At 59.4% G+C, this 22,257-nt stretch overlaps 1 protein-coding gene across 1 annotated transcript in view; it reads left to right on the top strand.

The window, feature by feature from the left end:
- The window catches only part of CAMSAP1 (calmodulin regulated spectrin associated protein 1), a 57,823-nt gene extending 36,441 nt beyond the window's left edge, over positions 1-21,382 (top strand). The window contains exons 7-18 of the mRNA XM_047093848.1: positions 5,789-5,928; positions 6,018-6,114; positions 8,551-8,728; positions 9,111-9,202; positions 9,906-9,990; positions 10,673-13,022; positions 13,956-14,092; positions 14,793-15,001; positions 15,085-15,187; positions 16,530-16,645; positions 17,049-17,167; positions 20,240-21,382. Coding sequence (XP_046949804.1) covers positions 5,789-5,928; positions 6,018-6,114; positions 8,551-8,728; positions 9,111-9,202; positions 9,906-9,990; positions 10,673-13,022; positions 13,956-14,092; positions 14,793-15,001; positions 15,085-15,187; positions 16,530-16,645; positions 17,049-17,167; positions 20,240-20,542 — 3,929 coding nt within the window. The 3' untranslated portion in view covers positions 20,543-21,382. The remainder of the gene's footprint in view (positions 1-5,788; positions 5,929-6,017; positions 6,115-8,550; positions 8,729-9,110; positions 9,203-9,905; positions 9,991-10,672; positions 13,023-13,955; positions 14,093-14,792; positions 15,002-15,084; positions 15,188-16,529; positions 16,646-17,048; positions 17,168-20,239) is intronic.
- The last annotated feature ends 875 nt before the right edge of the window (positions 21,383-22,257 follow it).

The following is a 22,257-nucleotide window of genomic DNA, read 5'->3' as shown; positions in this document are numbered from 1 at the left end:
TGGCAGGTCAGAAACACGACGGACGTTCAGGAGCAGCGAGCGGACTCACTCCCGAGCTCGGTCACGGGGCCTGGCTGACGAAGCAGGTACGAGTGGAGGAAGGCCACGGGATGTGGAACACGAGAGTCACGGGCGTGGGCCAGCGTGCCGACCGCGACGCCGTCCGCTCTTTGAGAATAGCCGAGCCCGGAAGCGTGTGTAAAGAGTGGACTTGACCGTGGCCCCAGAAGAAGCCTCAGCAGCTCGCAGACCACGACAGGTTTCCCGCGGCGCGGCAGAGCGCGAAGTCTTTCTCCAAACCTCTCAACTCTTCAATGCTCGGAAACCAAAGAGGATGCTGTCACGTGCTTGTGGCTCAAAGTCGCAGGCTCGGCGCAGTCGTCTAGTGCGGGCTGCACGAGGGGCAGGGTTTTCATCCGTTTCGTTCAGGGACGCGTCCCAGCCAGCAGACCTGGCGCCCGGGACACGCCGGTGTTGAGGAGACAACTGACTGCATAATGAGCGAGCACCACACGCACGCCAGAGCCGGTGGCCTCAGGGCATGTTCTGGAAAGTGAGCGCGAACTCGGCTCATCTCGTGCGGTAGAAAAGAGGTAAAGCCAAAGAACGCTGAAGGAAGGAGAGTGGGGGGTGGTCTTCTCTCTCCCGCCAGTCGGAGATCACGACACCAGGAAGGGGCTGAAGCGCAGGCTCCGTCTGGGAGGAGACGGGGCACGTCTGGTCTCGGAGCGGCCGGCACCTCGTGAGGGAGCGGCGAGGAGGGCAGGGGGCTCGTGCCAGGGCAGCAGGCCGGCTCGCTCCCGCAGAATCCCGCAGAGGCAGGGGAACGGACGCGCCCGGGGCGTGGGACACCGCGGTGACCTCCTCCCCACACGCCTCAGAGATGGGCCCGCGCTCCCGGGGCAGCTGAGCCAGACGCTCGAGTCCCAGACGTGTCGCACACGGCCCGGCAGGTACGAGGTGATCGCCGCATCGGTGCTCTGTGTAAAATTCTTCACGCTGGGAGGCGAGCCTGATCTCCGTCCGCCTGCCCCAGGAGGCTGCGTACATTCCAGCCGGGGAAGGAGTCACTGACGGGTAGAGAGGACTTGGTTCATAAACGCAGTGGAGTATCGGGCGGCCACGAGAAGGAGCGGAACCCTGCCACCTGCGACCACGTGGGCGGACCTGGAGGCTGTTGGGCTGAGTGAAACAAGAGAAAAGAAATCAAGAAAAATAGTGTGCGATTCCATGTGTGTGGAGCGTGTAAAGAGCAAAGCCGAAGTCGCCATAAACGCAGAGAACGAACCGGTCGTTGCGGGGGTGGGCGGGCGTGGACGAAAGAGCCGGAGGGTGAAGGGGCACAGAACAAGCCACAGGACGAGGGGCACGGGGGCGATCGCGGTATCGGAGCGACTTCGTCCGGTGACAGACGTGAGCGCACCTACGCGGTGAGCGTTTCCTAACGTGTGTGGCCGCCGGACTGCTGTGTGACACTCCTGACGTGTGAGGGGTGTCAGCTCGTCTCCCGTGGCTCCCGCTTGCTCTCGCCGTCTCAAGTGGAACGAAGGTGCTTGAAGACCTTTGCTTTTTACCAGCGTTTCTTCGTGTTAGTGATTTTTCAAGGGAGCGTGTTTTATATCTCGTTTCGTGTCGTCTTACCGACTTTGTGTCATTGACTAAGTGAGTGGATATACGGTGCTAAAAAACTGGGAAGGACGCTTCTCTGCAGAATCTGGCCTCGGGCAAAGACCCACAGCCGCTGCCCTTGGTCGGCCATCACTGAGACCCCTGCCGCTGCCCGCCCCCCTACTGTGAGGCCCACGTCCCGGTGCCCCGCGCTCGACTCTGGGTGGCCACAGATCCCCCGACACTTGAGGAAGACACCGGTGTGAACACGAGGCCAAGTCTGCAGGGGCCCTGCAGGCGAGAGAGGACGGTGGCCACGGACTTGGCGCTGGAGGAGAGCGTCTGGAACACGGTGTCCTGGACGGAGGTGTGCTGTAACTGGGCAGAAACGGGCCCGTGGAGAGAAAACGTGGCTGCTGAAATTTAAGAGTTCACCGGAGGTGTGTGGGGCGCCTGGGTGGCTCCGTCGGTTGAGTGTCTAACTTCGGCTCAGGTCACGGTCCCGTGGTTTTGGGTTCAGGCCCTGTGTCAGACTCTTCTGCCCTGTCAGTGTGGATCCTGCTTGGGATTCTCTCGCTCCCTCTCTGTCACTCCCCTGCTCGATCTCTGTCTGTCTCTGTCTCTCAAAATAAATAAATAAGAGTTTAGTGAAGCGTTAGATGACGGCTTTGAAGAAATCTTCCGGAAAGGACATCTAAAAAGCGGAACGGACAGTGGGAGAAAAGAGGCGGAAAAGCGAGAGGCTCAGTCCAGGAAGACGGGACAGGAAGGTGGGAGGACTTACCCTGGACGCGTACGACATGTGCAGGAAACTGCATGTTAGGAGCCACTGCCCGCGTGTGACGGATGCTGTCGGCCTGCTGCTGCCTCGATGCCACCCACCAAGGCCCCGGCCCCTGCTGCCGCGGACGCACTCCCACGTGGGGGTCGGGCTCGGCGCCTTTGCCTTCCGACGTCGGGCCCTCCTGCCCCTGCCCTGCTCCCTGCAGCAGCTCGCCGTGAGTCCTGGACAAAGGAGGACCCGTTTGTCGTCCTTGGAAGAAGATCTAAGCTGTTTTCTCAGATGCCGATAATCGGTATAAAAATTGTGATTTCCTTTATTGTTCATTTATTGCCAGCCCAGTACATAATTTTTTTTGTTTTTTTTTTTTTTTTTTACAGAAATGGACAAAGTAAGGTAAAAATCCACGTGGAAGAGTAAAGGCCTAAGGGATGAAATTAACCCCTGTAACGTTTTATTTGCACGTGTTTATGTTTACAGAAGAACGCACAAGGCATTCTTGGCTGTACGTTTATCCACATGCCCCTGTTGTTACATTTTGTCACACGAGCTCTGTTTCTGCCTGTGAGCCGTCTGAGAACAACCTGGGGGACAAAGGCACTCTCTGATCGCCGCGAACACCGGGGAAGTTAACGGCGACGCAGCACTGACTCACGGTCCGAGCGGTTTGTCACTTGTCCCAGTAGTGTCCTTTGTGGCCGTTGCTCCCACTGCTGGTTGTGGCCCGGCTTTACTCCCTCTAGGTGGCTGTCAGGCGGTTCCGTCATTCTTGTCTTTCTTGGCTTCGGCCTTGTGAAGGGTATAGGCCATTTGGTTTGTCGGATGTCCCCGTTTGGGTCTGTCCCGTGTTTCCTCTGATTAGATTCAGGGCGCACACGTCTGGCAAGAGTGCCGCCAAAGTGATGCGCCGTCCCGGTGCATTTGACTGGGGACGTGAGGTCGGGGCGCCCTTGGCTCAGGCGGTGTCGCCGGGCTTCTCCAGTCTGAGGTGGCTGGTTTTCGCTTTCTCGTCAGTCATTTGGGGAACTGGCTCTGAGACTGAACAAACAGCCCGTTTCCCAGCAGACTTTGACCTGCTGGTGGTCCCGTCCACGGGGAGTTTGCTCGCCCTGTCCTCCTCCTCTGTTTATCAGCTGGCCTGTCACCGCAAGGCAGTGGGGTGCCTTCTTGCCACTTGTTCATGGGTTGGTTTGCACCACGAGGGCCCCATGGCTTCTTGTCCGTTCAGCAGATGAGAACCTACGTGTTCACTGTTTTGTTGTAGATTAGTGCAGATTTCGGGCAAGGTGATTTTGAAGAATGAGAGTGTGGGTACCTGGCTTGACAAAGACCAAGTTTGGTTTAACTTTACTTTGGCTAAACTGCTGTGGTTTGGGCCCCGGAGAGTCACGTGGCCCGAAGGAGCCCGGCCAGCGATGTTCCAGGGCGCATAGCACTGTGGACGAGTGGCCATCTGGCTTCAGTCCACATGAGATGGGCGTCCCTGCCTTGGATGACAGATCTCTGCCTGAAAAGCAAAACATAGTAATTTTGAGAGGAAAACACGGGAAAATACCTTTAGGACATTGGTGTTGGGATGGATTCCTGAAATTACAAGAAGAAAAGCACAAGCGATAGAAAAGATTTTATTACATTTAACCACACGAGAATTCGGCGTGCTGACGGAGGAACTGTGTGAAAATTAAAGGACAAGCTATATCCATGGAAAAGTATTTGGAACGAACACAAATTGACAAAGGACCGTCACACGACTGTTTTGTGGCCATAACAGGTAAAGAATTTGTACAAATTAGACGAAGTTGAACAACCTAGAGACAGAGAGAGAGCAGGCTTGTTGCAGGAGTAGAAGTGGAGAGTGACACTGTGCCCGTGGTCACGGACGTGCTGCTTCACGAGGGGGCGTCTCACCCCCATCCAACTGGCAGCGACCCACCGGGCTGCCAGCACCGGGCGGCCGGGTGTGCGGGGCGCAGAGGGCACATGCAGATTTGGTTCTCGCGTGCAAGAGTGCAAACTGTGGAGCGCTGTCCAGCTGTTCAGATGAACGCCTGGAATCTACCCCCATCAACGTACACGGACTTGGACACAGCAATGAGTTTGGGGGACGGACAGGCTGCAAACGGGAGGCGCAGTGTGGGATGGCGAGCGTAGGTTCAAGAGAGCCAGGTCCAGAGGGTAGTGTTTGTGGACGCGCACCGTCCGTGGCCGCGCGGACCGCGAGCGGGCAGCAGTCTCCGGCGGAGGAGAGCCTTACCGTGGGGGTGTGGGTGCTGTGCCGTCTCATTACTGAAGGAAGAGATCTGAATCAGATAAGGTGTGGTGTTAACGCTTCCGTCTGAGCAGACGATCCTTGGGAGTCTGATCCCGACGTCTGTAATGCTTCATAATCAGAGCGTAAAGTAAGGAAGCAGCTGTTCGCGGTGCCCGGGCGCGGAGTCACTCCGCCCGTTAGCCGTGTCCGTGCGTAGTCAGTCCGCTTAGAGCACTGTTTTGTGTTGATCGTGCAGGACGCGGCGGAGGACTGACTTCGTCGTCGTGAATTTGGGGCACCGCAAATGTAATCTGTGCTTCTGAACTCTTCCCGGTGATTTCTTCTGAAGAATAAAATTATTTTGAAAAATTGTTTTTAAATCGGTTCTTTTCTTACTTACGTGTATTGGCAGGCAGAGTTCTCTCAAGTCAGCTGCACGGCTCCTTCCGTTTTAGTCTGAGCTGCGTGAGGCTGTCTGGCGGTGCTGGTCCGGTGGGGGCGCCACCAGCCTGCAGAGCAGCGCCCCAGATGCCGCCGACCAGCCGTCCCCAGCCTCTTTCATGGAGGGAGACCTCTGCTACGCGTCGTCTCCTGGTTTGGGGGGAACAGTGGTATTCTGGACTACTCCTTGGGTAGCCTCCCGCCCCCCCACCCCCACAGTGGAGATGACCTCATGCAAGGGGTCCAGCTGGTGCAAGAAACTTGGTAAAATGTTAACAGCTTTATGCAGCAATGTCCTTTATAAACTGAAAAGTGACGGTACTCTCCATTCTGGAACCGCAGGCTTAAGATCTCAAAGTTTCTGGTATGCTTTTTTAGATGTTAACAACTAAATTCAGACCCTAGAGATTCTCCGGTCTTTTTCTTGAGTGCTTACTTTCTTTTCTGTGTTTCTTGTTACTTGTTCTACTTATTACAGTGTTTAAATGTCTTAATGTTATCCTTTTAAACATCACCGTTCCCTTCATTTAAAATGTTTTCATTTCAAATTATGTGTATATATACACGTGTGTGTGTGTGTGTGTGTGTGTATATACACCCATATATATACACACACACATATATACATATATATACATATGTAAATGCAAACACACTTGTGAAGCAGCGTGTGTATGATAAACTGTAGTTTTCTCTTTGCCCGTCAGATATATGCTTGAAGGAGGTAACGTCGATGGCTGACAGTCTGTATAATATTCGGCTTCTGAGGGAGTTCTCGAATGAGTATCTTAACAAATGCTTTTATCTCACCTTAGAAGACATGCTGTATGCTCCCTTAGTGTTGAAGGTAATCATGAATTATTAAAGACACATTTTTTAAAACCATCGATGAATAAACTATTTATCGTGTCCCTGTTTTTGTTTGTTTTCTTTCAGCCGAACGTCATGGTTTTTATTGCCGAGCTCTTCTGGTGGTTTGAGAATGTCAAACCAGATTTCGTTCAGCCCAGGGATGTTCAGGAACTGAAAGATGGTGAGTGACGAACCTTCTGGGAATCGATGGCCGTTTCCTCCCAGAGATGCCGAATACAGTACTCCAGAGGCGCCCTTAACGGGTCTCCGCCTTGTCATGCGACAGTGGCATTTACGTGGTTTCCTCTGGGAATACAGAGACCTGCGCTGTCCTCATAGCTGTGTGTCTGCAGCTCTCGCATCATGTCCTAGAGCGTTCCTCAAAGAGCTTTTCCCAGCGTGCAGCTCTGGGCCTGTGCTTGTCCCGTAAGATCAGAATCCGGCTCGGTCGGAGAGTGATTGGCCTCCTCGGTTGGGAAGAATGCAGCTCTAGTCTTTTCTGTGGGGCAGAAAAAACTGTTGTTTGCCACGGGGTAGGACAAATCTGTAAGGACTTCAGAAGATAGTATGGAAGGGTGCCTGGGTGGCTCCGTCGGTTAAGCTCAGTTAAGTCCGACTTCGGCTCAGGTCATGTTCTCACGGCTCGTGAGTTCGAGCCCCGCATCAGGCTCTGTGCTGCCAGCTCGGAGCCTGGAGCCTGCTTTGGATTCTGGGTCTCCCTCTCTCTCTGCCCCTCCCCTGCTCCAGCTCTGTTTCTCTCTCTCTCAAGAGTAAATACACATTAAAAAGGAAAAAAAAGACAGTATGGAAGAATGTCTTCATGTCCTTGGGATTCCATAGAAAGAATCTAAAAAGCCACAGAGGAAACAATTAGTAACACAGACACCTTAAAATTGAGACTTTGTTTTCATTGAAAGGAGATAAGGAGTTAAAAAAAAGAAAACTAGCTATAAAGGGGAAAAGACACTCCTAGAACTTACAACAGATACCTGTACCCAGAGCATATACTCAGTACCCAGATCATATAAAAAGCTTGTTCATACCAGTGAGAAAAAAAAAAAAAAAAAAAAAAAACAGAAGAAAAGCAAAAGACTTGCACAGGTACTTCCATAAAGTGGTGCTCCAAATGCCCAGTAAACGCACGCAGAGATGCTTCACCTAATCGGTAAGGGAACGGTGACCGACAGATGTCCCCACCGTGTTGGCCGCGGGCTAGTCGAACGGTGCCAGGGCTTGGGGAAGAACGCGGGTACATTTCCCTGTCCTTGTCACTGGCTTCCCCAGCTCAAGAACCTTAGCATCATCTCTTGCTTGAGAGGCTGGTCGCCTCTTCTGCCTCTGCAGAGGGCCTCGTCCTGGTCCCTGCCCAGTTGCTCTCCTTCCCGCTGTGTCCTGTGAGGTCGCGTGCTGCACATGACCCCTCTCTGTGCACCGGACCCTGAGTGCCTTCCCGGGAGTCTCCGACCGCCCCCGCCCCCCTGGGGTTTCACCCCGAGGTGTTGAGCATCACCTGGGAGCAGGGCCGGCACTGGAGGCGGAGATGGGCAAACTCGTGGCGTTTGGCTGCAGGGTGTGGTGACGACGCGCGCTCTGGCCTGGAAGGGCTGCCCTCCGAAGGATGGTGGTGGTTTTTCAGACACAGCGGGAGGGAGGCTTGGAGGCAGCAGGGCAGGGAAGGGGGGCACGGCGGGGCTCACGGGTCACCGGCCCACCCCGGCGCCTCTCTGCTGTAAGGCACGTCCCTGGCATCACGTGGGCGGCGTGGGCACCTGCTGGCCGCTTTCGGCTACAGGCGTGGCTGAGCCCTGCGGACGGAAAGGCGGACTCGAGGCGGGACGTGTGTCCGTCTGCTTCAGTGGGTCACCGGTCCTCCCACGGCGGGTCTGAGAGACTTGACGTGCCACCACGTGGGCATCTGGCTTCTCGGGGACCGGTCCCTCTGAGGGGCTCTGTGCCGGCCCGGGGGAGCCTGCCTTTCACCTGCCTTTCTCCTCCCCGTGTAGGTGCAGCCCTGCCCCGGCCCCTTCGTGCGCGGGCGCATCGTGCCTGCGTGGCGGGGCTGACGACAGGCCAGCTGGCAGCAGCCTGCGGCATCTGTCCGCATTCAGAGTTGCCTCACCTGTTAAGCGGGCCTGGGCTTCTCTTCTGTCAGCAGGCGTCGTGGGGCTGCAGGGGCCCAGCGTCCGCCTCTGCGTGTCTCCCACTGGGACCTGTGGTCCGCGTGGCGGTGTCTGTGGAGGGGCCCTTGGCTGCTCTGCACCCCCTTCGGAGCCCGTGTGCCGCTCGGGCGGGGTGTCCCCCAGGTCAAAGCGTGCCACGTCTAGAACCCTCCTCCCCGTGAGAGCTGTGGGATGTGGCGGTGTGTGTTTTACTTGGGTGGGTGACCTGGGGTGCCCCTGACCACCGGACCCCTGGTTCTGGGCTGAGGCTCTGTGTCCCTGCCAGCGGTCGCGGCCGCCGGCTGGTTCCCGCCCTGCCGGTGTTGCGGCTTTCACTTTCGGCAGTCGTCTTGTTTTGGGAGAAGTCTGCGGGATGTTTCATTTTTTAGGTGCTTCTTGCTAATGTTTTCGGTAACTGCGAATAACACGGACGTTTCTGTAAATTGCCATTTGTGCAGCTAAAACGGTGTCGCACCACAAGAGTAGTCGGCCTCCCGTTCCCATCTCCAATGCCACCAAGCGCAGCTTCCTGGGCAGCCCCGCGGCGGCGAGCCCGGCCGACTTGCAGCCCCCCGCTGCCCTGCCAGCCGAAGGCGGCCACAGGCACCGCCTGCACCCCGAGGAGCCCGAGCACCTGTGAGTCCCCGTCCGCTTCTCTTCTCCAGTTTGCCCTCCGAATCGCAGTTCGTGTTCTGCAGGGGTGATAGGGAAAGTAGGGGAGGTTGGCCGTGGGAGGCCTCCCCCCCCCTTACCTTCTGCTTCCGGCAGCCCCAGGCAGGGGAGGGCGTGCACAAGCCACTGTGTCCCCGAGTGGCACTTTTGGGATATTTATCCCGGGTTTGAAGTTCTTGGTACTCTTGGCTAATTTTTATAATAATTAACTTTTCCCAAAGAACCTGTGATTTTCTCGTATGTTGCCGTGATTCATGATTCTGTCTGTGGTTTATTACATACATTTGCCATTGAACTTGAAGACTGATACACTGGTGATTCTCTTTTCCTGTTCTTTCCCATTCAGGGGGAAAGGCGCCTCTGCCTTTAGCCCGTCACACCCTTTACTGCCTCTGAGACAGAGACAGCAGAAGACCGCGCAGGGGGAGGGCCTTCCTGGTAAGAGCACACGTCCCCTGCACCTGCCTTGGTCTTTTGTCCTTCCTCCTGCAGCCTATGCATTAGGTGATGGTCCTCGGTGGGATATTCCTACTCTGGTGTGGTCATTCTAGTCCGGAAAATTTTACTTTGTGTGGATGTTTCCTAGAATGTATAGTCTTTACGGTGAAAGTATCATTTTTTTTTTTTTAAGCGCTTATTTATTTTTGAGAGACGGAGCACGATTGGGGGAGGGGCAGAGAGAGGGAGGTACACAGAATCCAAGGCAGGCTCCAGGCTCTGAGCTGTCAGCACAGAGCCCAACACGGGGCTCGAACCCGCAAGCCGGGAGATCATGACCTGAGCCGACGTCAGCTGCCCAACCACTGAGCCATCCAGGCACCCCTGGTGAAAGTATCATTAATTACATGAAGCATACAGAAAATTGTTCTGTCGTACCTAATAAGCAAGGACTTGCACGTATGGATGTTTAGTTAGAGGTCCGATGGTCTCATGTCATGATTTGGACTAAATACTAAGTCATGTGTTACTTACTGAAACTCTTGAAGGCTGTATTGTGGTTGTCATTGTTTTTTTTGGGCAGTTCTGGTATACTGAATTATGGTGCGTTTCCTTGAGAAATTTCCGTATTAGGTTGCAAGAATTTGAGATGCTACGAAGTCAGCTGCTTAATACCGAACGCCCTGCTTCCTCCTCCCTGCAGATCAGCGACACCGGTCCAATTCTTTAACCCGAGTGGATGGCCAGCCACGAGGTGCAGCAGTAGCATGGCCAGAAAAACAGAACAGGTGAACTCTGTGTTTCAAGGAAGTTTCTGTGTGAAATGTTCATCAGGTTAACCTTGCCCTTCTCCGGAGGGGGTCCAGGGGCCGCTGGGCTCACCGAGACCCACCCAGGGAGTCCGTGGCTCAGAACCGTTTCCTCACAGGGCTGGGGTGTCCTCTCCTCGGTTTTTCTCATTCTTGTGACAGATCGAATCCCGAGGCAGACAGCAGAGAGGATCACGAGAGTGTTTCGCTCCACATAAGCTTTTTCAGTTTAGGAAATACGGTCATACCTTACAGGATGGCTTTCTTGCCATAATTTTTTTTTGTTTTTGAAATGTTTCACCTCTGATGTTAGCACCGTAAACATTGGTATCGATATATAATACTAGCTTCTGTGCTGCCGGAGCGAGCACTCAATGAGCATATGATGAAGACTCTTTGAGGGCCTCGGCAGCTTTTAAGGGCACAAAGAGGTCCCGGGACCTCTTCATGCGCAAACCAAGTGTTCCCCTAAGTGTTTGGGAACTGCCGGACTTGAGCTGGTCTCTGTTGTCCTCTGCTCCGGGGAAGGGTTTGCTTAAATCCCCTAGACGTAAGGCCGGTGCTCTCTCTTCGTAACTAGTGCCTCGTCTCTCCATGTGTTTGAGTCCCCTTCTCGAATAGACGGTGGCGTGTCCAACAGGCTTCTTTCCCCACGTTGCAGGCCTGTGTCTCAGCCAGCGCCCTTTGCCCTCCATCACGCTGCCAGCTGTGACCTGGACCCCGGCTCCGGTGACAGTGTCAGCCTGGCCCGCTCCATCAGCAAGGATAGCCTGGCGTCCAGTGTCATTAACCTGACTCCGCAGAACCAGCCCCAGCCCGTAGCGCTGAAGACTGATGGCAAAAGCCTCCTGAACGACGTCCACATCGAGGATGAAGAGCTCGTGGCCGTCATCAGAACGGACGTGGCTCCCCATGGCGGCGACCGGGGCCTGCCGGCAAGTGCCAGGTCTCCCCAGAGACTGGCAGACACCCTAGAAAGGAAGCCTGAGACTTTCTTCCTGGAGCCGTTGATGCCGGCCGTGCTTAGGCCGGCCAAGGAGAAGCAGGCGATCGCCAAGGAGGACGAGTGTGGAGAGGGGCGGCCACGGAGCTTCGCCTCTAAGAGACCCAGCGAGGGCCACCAGCCCCTGGTGCGCAAGAGGGCGCCCAGCAGTCACGGCGGCCGTGACCCGACCAGGACTTTCACCCCGATCTCCTGTCCGGAATCTCCCGCGGGCGTGGACCCCGTGCCCGCTGAGACGGGGCCGCAGGCGGTGAGTGATTTCGATCCGTCCCCCCGGGGACAGTCTGCCGACGGCTTCTTTCTCCACGTGGCCAGGGCCGCTGACGACGCGGAGGGCAGGTTCTGCGTCAGCTGTGCCAGGAGCCCCGGCGCCCACGACCCCGAGCCGTGGGCCGTGCTGAGGCAGGACTCGGACTCTGACGTCGCAGACCTGGAGGAAGCCGAGCAGGACTTGGTCGGCGAGGACCACCCCGTGGTGATGGCCGGGTACGTCGGCGAGGAGGAGTCGGCGAAGCTGCAGGAGGACATGAAGGTGAGGGAGCACGAGGACAAGGACGACGCCAGCGGCCGCTCGAGCCCCTGCCTGAGCGCCGTGTCCCAGGTCAGCGGCGTCTCCGCGGCCAGCGGCAGCGTGAAGATGACGAGCTTCGCGGAGCGGAAGCTCCAGAGGCTCAACAGCTGCGAGACCAGGTCCAGCACCAGCAGCTCCCAGAAGACCACGCCGGACGCCTCGGAGAGCTGCCCGGCCCCGCTGACCACGTGGAAGCAGCGGCGGGAGCAGAGCCCGGGCGGGCCGAGCGCGGACCACGCCAGCCTCCTGGCCTCCGAGCTGGTGCAGCTGCACATGCAGCTGGAGGAGAAGCGCAGGGCCATCGAGGCGCAGAAGAGGGAGGTGGAGGCCCTGTCCGCGCGGCAGCGGCTGAAGCTGGGGAAGGCCGCCTTCCTGCACGTGGTCAAGAAGGGGAAGGCGGACGGCGCCGCCCCGCCGCGCCAGCCCGGACGCCCGGCGGGCGAGCGTGCGCGGCACGACGGGGAGGACTTCGACGGGGCCTCCGGGACGGAGGAGCTGGCCGCGAAGGAGGAGGGGAGGGAAGGCGCCCTGCAGTCTCCGGACGTGGACGCCGAGAGCCCGGTCTTCCTGCAGCATAAAGCGACGGCCCCGGCCGCGCTGCACGAGCTGGAGAAGAGCAGGGCGCTGTCCGCCGCGCTGCTGGAGGACGCCGGCCAGGCGGTGGACGCGAGCGAGTGCGACCTGTCCATCGAGAAGCTGAACGAGACCATCAGCACACTGCAGCAGGCCATCCTGAGGATCTCGCAGCAGCAGGAGCAGCTGCTCATGAAGCCGCCCGCGGCCCCGGCCCCGGCCCCGGGCCCGGGCCCCAAGCACGGCGGCCCGGACCAGCAGGTGCGCGCGGCCATCCACTTTGTGGAGCCGCTCTCCCCGCCCGGGACGGCCGCTCACCGCAAACCTCCTCGTCTCGGCCAGGCTCGGAATTCCCGCTCCGGGAGGCCGGCCGAGCTGAAGGTCCCCAAGGACCGGCAGGCTTCCTCCCGCAGCAAGACCCCGACGCCCAGCGTGGAGAGCCTCCCGCACCTACGGCCCTGCCCGCCCCGCACCCCCTCCGACCCGGGCTGGGACGGTGCCGCAGAGCCTGGCGGTGACCCTCCCGAGAAGTACTTCTTTGACAGCTACCGGCTCCACGATGAGAACAACCAGCGGACTCTCGTCTTGTCTTCTTCCAAAGACGCAAATATTCTGTCCGAACAGATGAGCCTCAAAGAAGTTCTGGAAAGCGGCGTGAAGGAGGCGGGGCTCAGCTGCCCCTCGGTCTCAGGGAAGGAGAACGTCCCTGTGGATGAGCCCCCCAGAGGCAAGGCCAGTCTCATCGAGGTGGACCTCTCGGACCTGAAGGCCCCTGACGAGGATGGGGAGACGGAGGGCCCTCAGAGCGCCGTGGACCTCGCCAGTGAAGGCGACCAGAAGCCGGGGGTCGGCTTCTTCTTCAAGGTAAGCTGCTCCCGGCATCTTCTCAGCTGGCGGGTCAGGACCTTAACGCTCAGAGCGGGGCCGGCGGACCTCCCCCACCGCCCCCCGAAGGGCCAGGGAGGGATCCGAGCCCCCCACCCCATGTCGCAAGGACCCGACTCTGCTGGAAGCACGCGGGGCAGGGCCTGTTGGTGCGATCGGGGCCGCGTGCCGGTGAGGCTGCTGCCCCGGGCCCGACTCGGGGATCCCGCGTGACCTGCACGTGTCAGAGCCACGGCGGGCGGAGGCACGTTCCCCGGGGGCTTTGTTTCTGTCTCTGCTTTTCTCATAGTGTTTCCTTAGGTGGAGGAGGGAGGCGGACGGCGGGGAGTCCTTTCTGTTTCCGTGGTCTTTATCCCGCAGGGCACAGGATTTCTCTTTTCCCAAAAGCAAGAAGCAGGGTTTGGTTTTTAATGCTTTCAAACTGTAAATGAACGGATATCGATCTGGGTGTCAGCTCACTGTGTGGAAACCCGGGGCACAGCCGTGCGGCTAAACTGGCTTCAGTAGGAGACGTTGAGGAAGGTGGCCGGTTGGGGCTGTTTCTTTTTTTTGTTTTGTTTTTAAATGTTTGTTTATTTTTGAGACAGAGAGAGAGACACACACTGCGTGAGCGGGGGAGGGGCAGAGAGAGGGGGAGACACAGAATCTGAAGCAGGTTCCAGGCTCCCAGCTGTCAGCCCAGAGCCCGGTGTAGGACTTGAACTCACAGACCTGGAGATTGTGACCCGAGCCCCCTAGGCGCTCCAGGTTTGGGCTGTTTCTGGGACTGGTGTCGGTTTGTATCTTAGCGTCTGTAAACCCCCGCTAATTCATCAGGGAGAACGGTGGACACGCGTGTTCTCCGTGCACACGTGCGTGCGGGCGCCTGGAGGGCCGTGTCCCTCGGTGTGATGCGCACTGTCTGCTCCGTAGGATGAGCAGAAGGCCGAGGACGAGCTCGCCAAGAAGCGGGCGGCCTTCCTCCTGAAGCAGCAGCGTAAGGCCGAGGAGGCGCGGGTGCGGAAGCAGCAGCTGGAGGCGGAGGTGGAGCTCAAGAGAGACGAGGCCCGGTAAGCTGGCGCCCGCCCCTGCCCCGCCCCGCCCCGCCCCGCCCCTGCGGTCTGCCCAGTCCGCCCGCCTTCCTTGCTGCCACGCCCCAGCCTCCCCCGCCCAGCCCCAAGGCCAAGCTCTGGCTGAGGCACTTCTGGGACTCATCCCTCTCATTCAGCACGACATCCCTGAGCTGTCAGTGCTCACCCTGGGGTCGCGTGGCTCCGCAGGGGTGCCGGGTGTCCACCGGGGGAGGCGGGTGCAGGTGTGGGGGCGTGGGGTGCAGGGGCGTGGAGTGTCGGATGTGGGCGTGTGGGGCACAGACTGTTCGATGCAGGGGTGTGGGATGCGGAGGCACAGGGTGAAGGACACGGGGGTGTGGGTCGCAGGGGTACAGGGCACAGGGTCGCGGGGGGCATGGAGAATCGGATGCAGGGGTGAGGGTCGCAGAGGCACAAAGTGTGGGATGTGGGGGTGCGGGTCGCAGGGGTGCAGAGCACAGAGATGAGGCGTGTGGGGCACAGGGATGTGGGGTGTTGGAGGCACAGAGTGTCGGATGCAGGGGTGCAGGGGCACGGAGTGTGGGGACTCAGGGTGTCAGACGCAGGGGTGTGGGGGCACGGGGTGTCGGATGCAGGGGGGCGGGGCACGGGGTGTCCGACGCGGGACACCGGGCGCGGTGGCCGCCGCCCACGCCTGAGGGGAGCGTGTGTCCCGCAGGCGCAAAGCCGAGGAAGAGCGCATCCGGAAGGAGGAGGAGAAGGCGCGGCGGGAGCTCATCAAGCAGGAGTATTTGCGCAGGAAGCAGCAGCAGATCTTGGAGGAGCAGGGGCTGGGGAAGCCGAAGGCCAAGCCCCGGAAGCCGCGGCCCAAGTCCGTCCACCGGGAGGAGTCGTGCAGCGACTCGGGGACCAAGTGCTCCTCCACCCGTAAGCAGGCGGGGCGGGCAGGGCGGCTGCGGCGGGCGGGGCGGCCCCCGGCGGGCCTCGCAGCAGCTCCCTTGTCTCGCCAGCTGATCACCTGAGCCGCGCCCAGTCGGGCTCCAGCCTGTCCCTGGCCTCCGCGGCCACCACCGAGCCCGAGAGCGTGCACTCGGGGGGCACGCCTTCCCAGCGGTAAGGGGGAGCGGAGCGCGGGGCGGCGGGTTGCGTGCGGTGCTTCTGGGGCGATCTCTCCGCGGCCGGCTGCTGCTGCCGCCGAGCTGGAGCCCTTTTGCTCTGTAGCCTCGACTTTAGCCGCGTGTCTCTCCCGTGAACGAGGACGTGTCCCCAGATACCCACAGTTCCCAGATAGCGCTTCCCTGGGGCCCACAGCCCCCGTCTGTGGTCACCAGCCGTCCCATGGCGTCCTTGAGGGCCGAGGACCCTGCTCGGACCGCTCGTCACGTGAATCCTGTGCCTCCTTAGGCCAGACCGGCCTCTGCCCTCCTCTCCCTCCCTTGACCTTGATGCTTCTGACAGTCCAGGCTGGCTGTCTCGGGCCGCCCCCAGCGAGGATTCCCCCCGACGAGCCTCAGGCTGTGCATTTTTGGCGAGCGTGTGTTTCTTGGCACGGCCTGTCAGGCGTGTCCTTACTGGGCCTTTCCGGCAGCGGGGGCAGGGGTCCTGCCGGCCCCGGGAAACTCCTTTGTGCTTAAGAAGGGATCTGGGAGAAGATGCTGGCGACTGTCGATCCCACCGTTTGCTCAGGGGCGTCAGTAACCACTGCCGTTGCCTCGTCCCTTCGTCTGCGTGTGTTGTTGTCTCCTCTTGTCCTCCCCGTGAGCGTCCTCTCCTGGCTGTGGCCACCTTGTTCTTGCTCGTCATGTGTCTGGTAGCTTCCTGTCACCCGGGCCTCGGGGAGGGCACATCTCGGGGACTCCAGATCCCAGTTGGGGTTTTGTTCTAATGGTCGGTCGCCGGGGCCGGCTTTAGACTTGAGCCCCTGCTCCTCTGCGAGCAGCTCACACAGCCTCGGTGCTACCGGCTTCTGCTGTGCTCGGTGGACACTGCCCTGGGGGACGCGGCTCAGGGATCAGAGTTGTTGAGACCCGGGGTTTTGCACTGAGCCCTCGGTGTTCCCTCCCTCCTCCCTGTCCGAGGCCTCGTCCCAAAAGTGTCCCAGACTTTGTCCTCCAGCTTCCCGAGCCAGCGGGGACCCGGTGCGGCTGCCCCGCCTTGTCAGGGTGGAGCCTTCGGGTGGACCTCTGGTGGAGGCCGACGTCCCTCTAGCGGGTCTGTTCTGGTCACTCTCTCACACCTGAGGTGTCGGGCTTTTGTATTTCGCCCAAGCTTACAGTTGTGATCCCCAGGGCAGAGCGGACAGACAGGCACCTCCCCGCCCCCGCGTTGCCAGAAGTCTCCACCTCGGATTTCCTTGCACCGATGGTGGGGGGGCGGGGTTCCACCAGCCCGTGTGGATGGGGGCGCCAGGGGGTGCCTGTGACCACCCCTGTCCCATCGCCCTTTCTTTCGGCAGAGTTGAGTCCCTGGAAGCCTTGCCCACACTGAGCCGTAACGCCAGCAGGAGCACAGACAGAGACTGGGAAACCGCGTCCGCTGCGTCCTCTCTCGCCTCCGTGGCCGAGTACACAGGTAACGGCCTCGCCCCCCGTGGAGAGCACGGGCACCTCCTTGCCCGGGTGGGGCAGGCCGTGCTGGGCCCCGGCCACCCCAATGGCGGGTGACGCACCTTTCTGTCCCCGTGGCCCCGCGACGAGTGTTGTGTCCTGGGGAGCCTCAGAATTTAAAACGTACTATTTCCTTTTTCTTTTTTTTTTTTTTGGATCAATGAGAAAGTAGAAAGGGACAGATTAACAGCCACTTTAATCTTTTTCTTAGTTTGTCGTTGAGAATTCTTCCGAACAGATTTGGGGTGGCTGGACCTTGCTGACGGAGGCTGGCTGCCGCTTGGCTCTGGGAGACCGTCGGTTCTGGTGCATGTGCGCCTGGAGCGCATCTTCGGGGATTAACGTCGTGGGTCTTGCCTGTTTGACAGGTCCCAAGCTGTTCAAGGAGCCTAGTAGCAAGTCAAACAAGCCGATTATTCACAACGCCATCTCTCACTGCTGTCTGGCTGGGAAAGTGAACGAGCCTCACAAGAATTCCATATTAGAGGCAAGTGTCAAACGTCAGCACTAAGGTTTTTAAATTTTTTATTGAAGTTCAGTTGGCACACAGCGTTACCAACCGCTGAGTCTTTATGTGGAACGAAGGGTGTTTGTAAGTTAAGGGTTCTTCCTAAAGCGGCACTTAGTCGTGCTGAGGGCGGTTGCTTGCTGTGGCTCTGAGCCGCCCTGCTGCTGAGTCCCCTGCTTCTGAGAGCGCGCCGTCGCACGGGAGCCATCTGCACGGCCTCTGTGGCGCAGGGGCGGGGCGAGGAAGAGCATGCTTCGGACGAGCCGCGCCGGAGGGCCTTGCGCTCGGGACAGAGCCGGAGGCTCAGGCAGGGCCGTGCGGCAGGGAGCGGGGGGTGGGGGGGGGGGGGGGGAGTGGGTGGACGTCGCGCACCCGCGGGGGACAGCGTGATTGTAGGTAGCGGGGGGAGCGGAGCTTGTGCATGCTGATGGCCTTGGCTACGGTGGTGGCGGATGGGCGGATGGAGCCGGGAGGAGGCGGCAGGGGTGTCCTCAGGGTGGAGGGGCGCCTGGCGGCAGGAGCGGCTCAGTGTCCGCTCAGGTCACCGCACGGGTGGAAGTTCGGTGGTGAGAGTTGCGCTGACCGCCACCTTCCTACGGGCAACACTCGTCACATCTGCCGCGAGAACGCTGCTGGGCCTTGGGTTTTGTATTTTATTTTGAGAGAGACAGCAAGGGAGAGCTCGAGCAGGGGGAGGGGCAGAGGGAGAGAGAGAGAGAGAGAGAGAGAGAGACCCAGGCAGGCTCTATGCTCGCAGCCCGCCTCAGGGCTCAATCTCATGACCCTGGGATCGCGACCTGAGCCAAAATCGCGTTCGACACTCAACCGACTGAGCCACCCGGGGGCCCTGGGCCTTGGTTGTTTTAAAGGTGAGATGGGGTGGTCTCAGCAAGAACGATGCGGAAGGCGTTTGGAAGTAGAGAGTCAAGGTTAGGACTTAGGTGCCCTTAGCCTGACTGGTGTTCAGTGTGGAGTGAGCCACGCCCTCTGCACCGTGTGGGGCTGGGCGTGCCTTTCCTTTGATGTGTCATGCTGGTCCAGGTGCTGAGGGTCCATCCGGGAGCAAACTTACAGGTCCCGGCTGTGCGGCTGGCATGCTAGGGTATGAGGCGGCCCTCGATGGAGGAGTCTCGGCTTCTTCCGTAAGAGGCCAGACAGGAAATGGTTCCTGCTCTGCGGGGCTCAGCACGACGTCATAGTGTGAATCCCACCACAGACTCTGTGTGGACGGACGGGCGTGGCTCTGTCCCCATAAAGTCGTTTGCAGCGGCAGGTGGTGGCCACGCTTGGCCCGTGCTGTAGGTGAGGAGGTGATGAGCCTGGGGGGCCGGGCAGCGGGTTAGGGGGAGGATGCCGCAGGCAGGTGGGAGCGAGCCGCTGGGCCGGAGGAGCTCAGGGGAAGGCAGAGGGCACCAGGAAGCTCCCACGGGGCGTCTGTGGGCAGAGGGACCCTGGACAACCTGCCTTCCGAACGCCACGCTGGCTGCGGGCCAAGCACGGACGTGAGGGGAGCGAGGGTGGGAGTGGGGACTCGAGAGGCGGTGATGGGACTGGCTGCCCCCAGGGGCCGTGTCTGGAGGTGCATCCAGCGGCATGTGTGTTTCCACACGATTTTCGTTGAGTTGGAGTCTCTTTTTCCCAGTTAGTCTTTTAAAATACGTATTTGTGTGTTATTCTGAGTTAACGACAAGCCTGTGTACTGTGACGAAACCAACGTGCGTTTCTGAAAAATAAGTGTCTCTAAGGCAAAAAACGATTAGGAAGAACAATGGCACCGTTTGACGTTTTTACAAACCCTGTAAGTTCCTGGGTCCTTGTCTGCTTCCGCAGGCAGCGTGTTCCGGGGACACCGTGACGTTGCCTCTGAAAGGCCCGCTGCACGCTGGGGGGGGGGGCGGGGTCAAGGCGGAACCCGGTAGCTGCTGTTGGAGGGCGGTGACCTCGGAACCCCCTGGTCGGGTCTCGGGAGCCCCGGGACTGGGGCTTGGGAAGCAAGGGGGCACAGCGTCGAAATAGGTCTTTCCGGGCATGAGGAGGATCTGTTCACAAACGTCAGCGACACAGAACGCTTACTTCAGAGCACCGCGGGCCAGACGCTGTCACGAGGACCCGCAGTGCCGCTTTCGTCCGGTTCCTGCTCCTGGCGGCGTCACTGAGGTGTTCCTCGCGCGCGCGCGCACACACACACACACACACACACACACACACACACCCCGTCCGTGGGCTCCATGGGTTCCCATCCGTGGGCGGAGCGGTGGCCCCGGCACCACGCTGTGGGAGCGCAGAGAGAACCCTGTCCTGCTTGGCCGCTCTCCAGCCCCGCTCCCACCGGCCCGCCCTCCGCCACTGGATGCGCGTCTCCTGGTCGTTTCGCAGAAGGGAACCCCTCGCTGGGCGGCCTTTTGGGGCCTTTCTCCCAGAGCGTTGCGGTTCTGCCCCTCCGTGTCAGGGTGCGGGTGAGGGCTCCCCTCCTCCTGTGGCTCTCGGCCCCGGGGCGTGTAGCCACGCCAGTAACAGGCCATTCGGCCGTCCGCGCCTCCCTGACGGTTCTGACGGTGCTGTTGCGCGAGGCGTGCCAGCGTGCCGGTGCGTGTGCGCGTGCGGGTGTGCCGGCGTGGGTGCTTCGGCGTCCCGGGTGCGCACCTCAGACTGGAAGTGCCGTGGCCCGCTGTGACCCCGGCGTTGGGAGCAGCCGCCCACATGAGTTCCGGTCCCCGGTGGGCAGCGGGAGGTCCCAGCTTCACACCCGCAGCGGCACCTGCGGCCACCGTCCCGTTAGGCTGTGGCCCCCCCGGGGTGTCCCGCATGGTTTTGATTTGCGTTTCTCCGGTGGCTCCTACCGTGTGTGGCTCTTCACTCCGTCGTAAAAGCATTTTTTCTCGCGTAGCCCGATCTGAGTCTCCGTGGCCCGTGACGCCTGCCGCGCTGGCTGTCGGGGCGGGAGGGCTGGGGCCGGGCGTCGGCAGGGCACCCGCGGGGGCGCTGTGGCTGCCGTGACTGTTGGGCGTGGCCCTCAAGTCCCTGTCTCTTTTCCTCTACTCCCCAACGCAGGAGCTGGAGAAGTGTGACGCCAACCACTACATCATACTGTTCCGGGACGCGGGCTGCCAGTTCCGAGCACTTTATTGCTACTACCCCGACACCGAAGAAATCTGCAAGCTAGCCGGCACGGGGCCAAAGAGCATCGCCAAGAAGATGGTTGACAAACTGTATAAGTACAGCTCAGACCGGAAACAGTTTAACCTGATCCCGGCCAAAACCATGTCCGTCAGCGTGGACGCCCTCACTATTCACAACCACCTGTGGCAGCCCAAGCGGCCCGCGGTGCCAAAGAAGACCCAGACTCGTAAATGACACCGGCGCCGGCGGGGCGGCCTGCGGGATGCGTGGACGGGATCGATATTTATTATTTTCGTTCGTTTGGTACGAAGCGTGCGGAGTCGCAGACCTTTTTCAGAGAGGCTTCGGTTGACAAAAGAAAAGCCTCCCCGGCGGCGCCCCCCCACACGCACCGGGTGCCAGGTGGGGCGAGGAGGGGGAGGAGGCGCCGTGTCGGGTGGCTCGCGGCCACCGCCGGCCACGCGGGGCCGGACGTGGGGCGCGCGTGTCGCGAGGTCTCCGGCAGTGGATCCCTTTACTTGAAGTTCTCCTCGGTGTGAATGGAAAGCGGTCTTCTCTTTCTCACCTCCTTCCCCGACCCCTTTTGCACGTGACCCGACCCCCCCCCACCCCCCCTCGTGCCGGCCGGCTGTAATCCTGTGGGGGTCACAGGGCTGAGGCTCGGTCTCGGGTCAGGGTGTTTGAATGTTGTTAGGAAAGGAATTCAAGTTGGGGGAACCTTGTTCGTTTGAGAAACTGTATGATATTTATTGATTGTGTCTACTGCCAATGTTTATATCCAGTTCTAAGATTTCTGAAAAAAATTCTTGTTCTTTGCTGCTCAGAAAACGTTTACTGAAAACCCCAGTTCACTAAAAGCACTGAAATCTGCAAAGTCTGTCTCCTACTAAGATGACGTTTACAGACGTGATGGTTTTCTGCCACGCGATCATGAAGACGGTGAGTGGTGCCATCAGCCGGCCTTCGCCTCATTGGAAATAGACGAGCGGAGCAGGTGACCGCCATCGCTCCCGGAGTTTGGGATTGCGCTCTGATGATTTGTTCACTTTAATAAAGACAGATTTTGGTACAGTAGACCAGTGTTCACTCTGAGCATGTTTCTCTTGAGAGGTGACGCGCTAAGCCGACGGTCCCTTTGGCGGCCGTATCGCTCCGTGACTTGTCTTGATTCTTGTTCCGAAGAGCAGTAGGCCCCGAGAGGAGTGCGCGGCTCCTCGTCCAGATTGATAATCTTGTTCCCTTGGGCCTTTAAAAGCGGCGTAAGTGGTCATTTGCGGTGGAGCGGCTTTGGGTTCTCTCCACGTTGGTCCGGACCATCGTGTCGCTAACGCTTCTCCGGACCAGATGCTCCCGGGAGACCGGCCTTCGGCCCCGCCGGGTGTGCGCCGCGGCTCCCCTCTGCCTGGCCGTCGCGTGGTCGCAGGCCTGACGCCGGGTGACGGACCAGCTGCTCTGAGCCTTGACCCGACCCGACGGCCAGAAGATTCCGGAGTCACGTTAGTTTTGCACGTGTCTTCCTGGGAGTGTTACTTGAATCTGTGTTGAACTGTAGAGACGCCGAAGATCCGTAGGAAAAGTTAGGCAAACGTAGCTGCTCCCTAACTGTGGGCGGAGTACGAGGTAAGTGAGCCCCGTGCCTCAGGGAGGGGGGAGCAGGCTACAGACCCCGAGGGGGGGGCTGTGGGCCTCCCTCCCGCTTCCCCCGTCTGCGCCCCCGTCTTCCGAAGGTTCGTCTGTAAGTACCGTGTCCGCGGCAGCCGCGTCCTGCGAGTGGGTGGTGGAGGCCGCCTGGGCCGCAAGCCGAGTGCTCTGAAAGGGTCCTGAGTGAACTTGTTCTCCTGTGCTTCTCGCTGTGTGTTCGATATTATCTTATCCTATTTATTTTAAGAAAGCACCGAGATGTAATAAAGTAATTAATTTGCTTTTTAGTAATCACCCACGTGTGAGGT

Source organism: Lynx rufus, unplaced genomic scaffold, assembly GCF_022079265.1.
Source record: "Lynx rufus isolate CCGP_SWC_20201006 ecotype Redwood Valley unplaced genomic scaffold, mLynRuf1.p SCAF_36, whole genome shotgun sequence".
Taxonomy (NCBI): Eukaryota; Metazoa; Chordata; class Mammalia; order Carnivora; family Felidae; genus Lynx; species Lynx rufus.
Note: the sequence above shows the minus strand (reverse complement) of the source record. Positions and strands in the feature narration are given on the sequence as shown.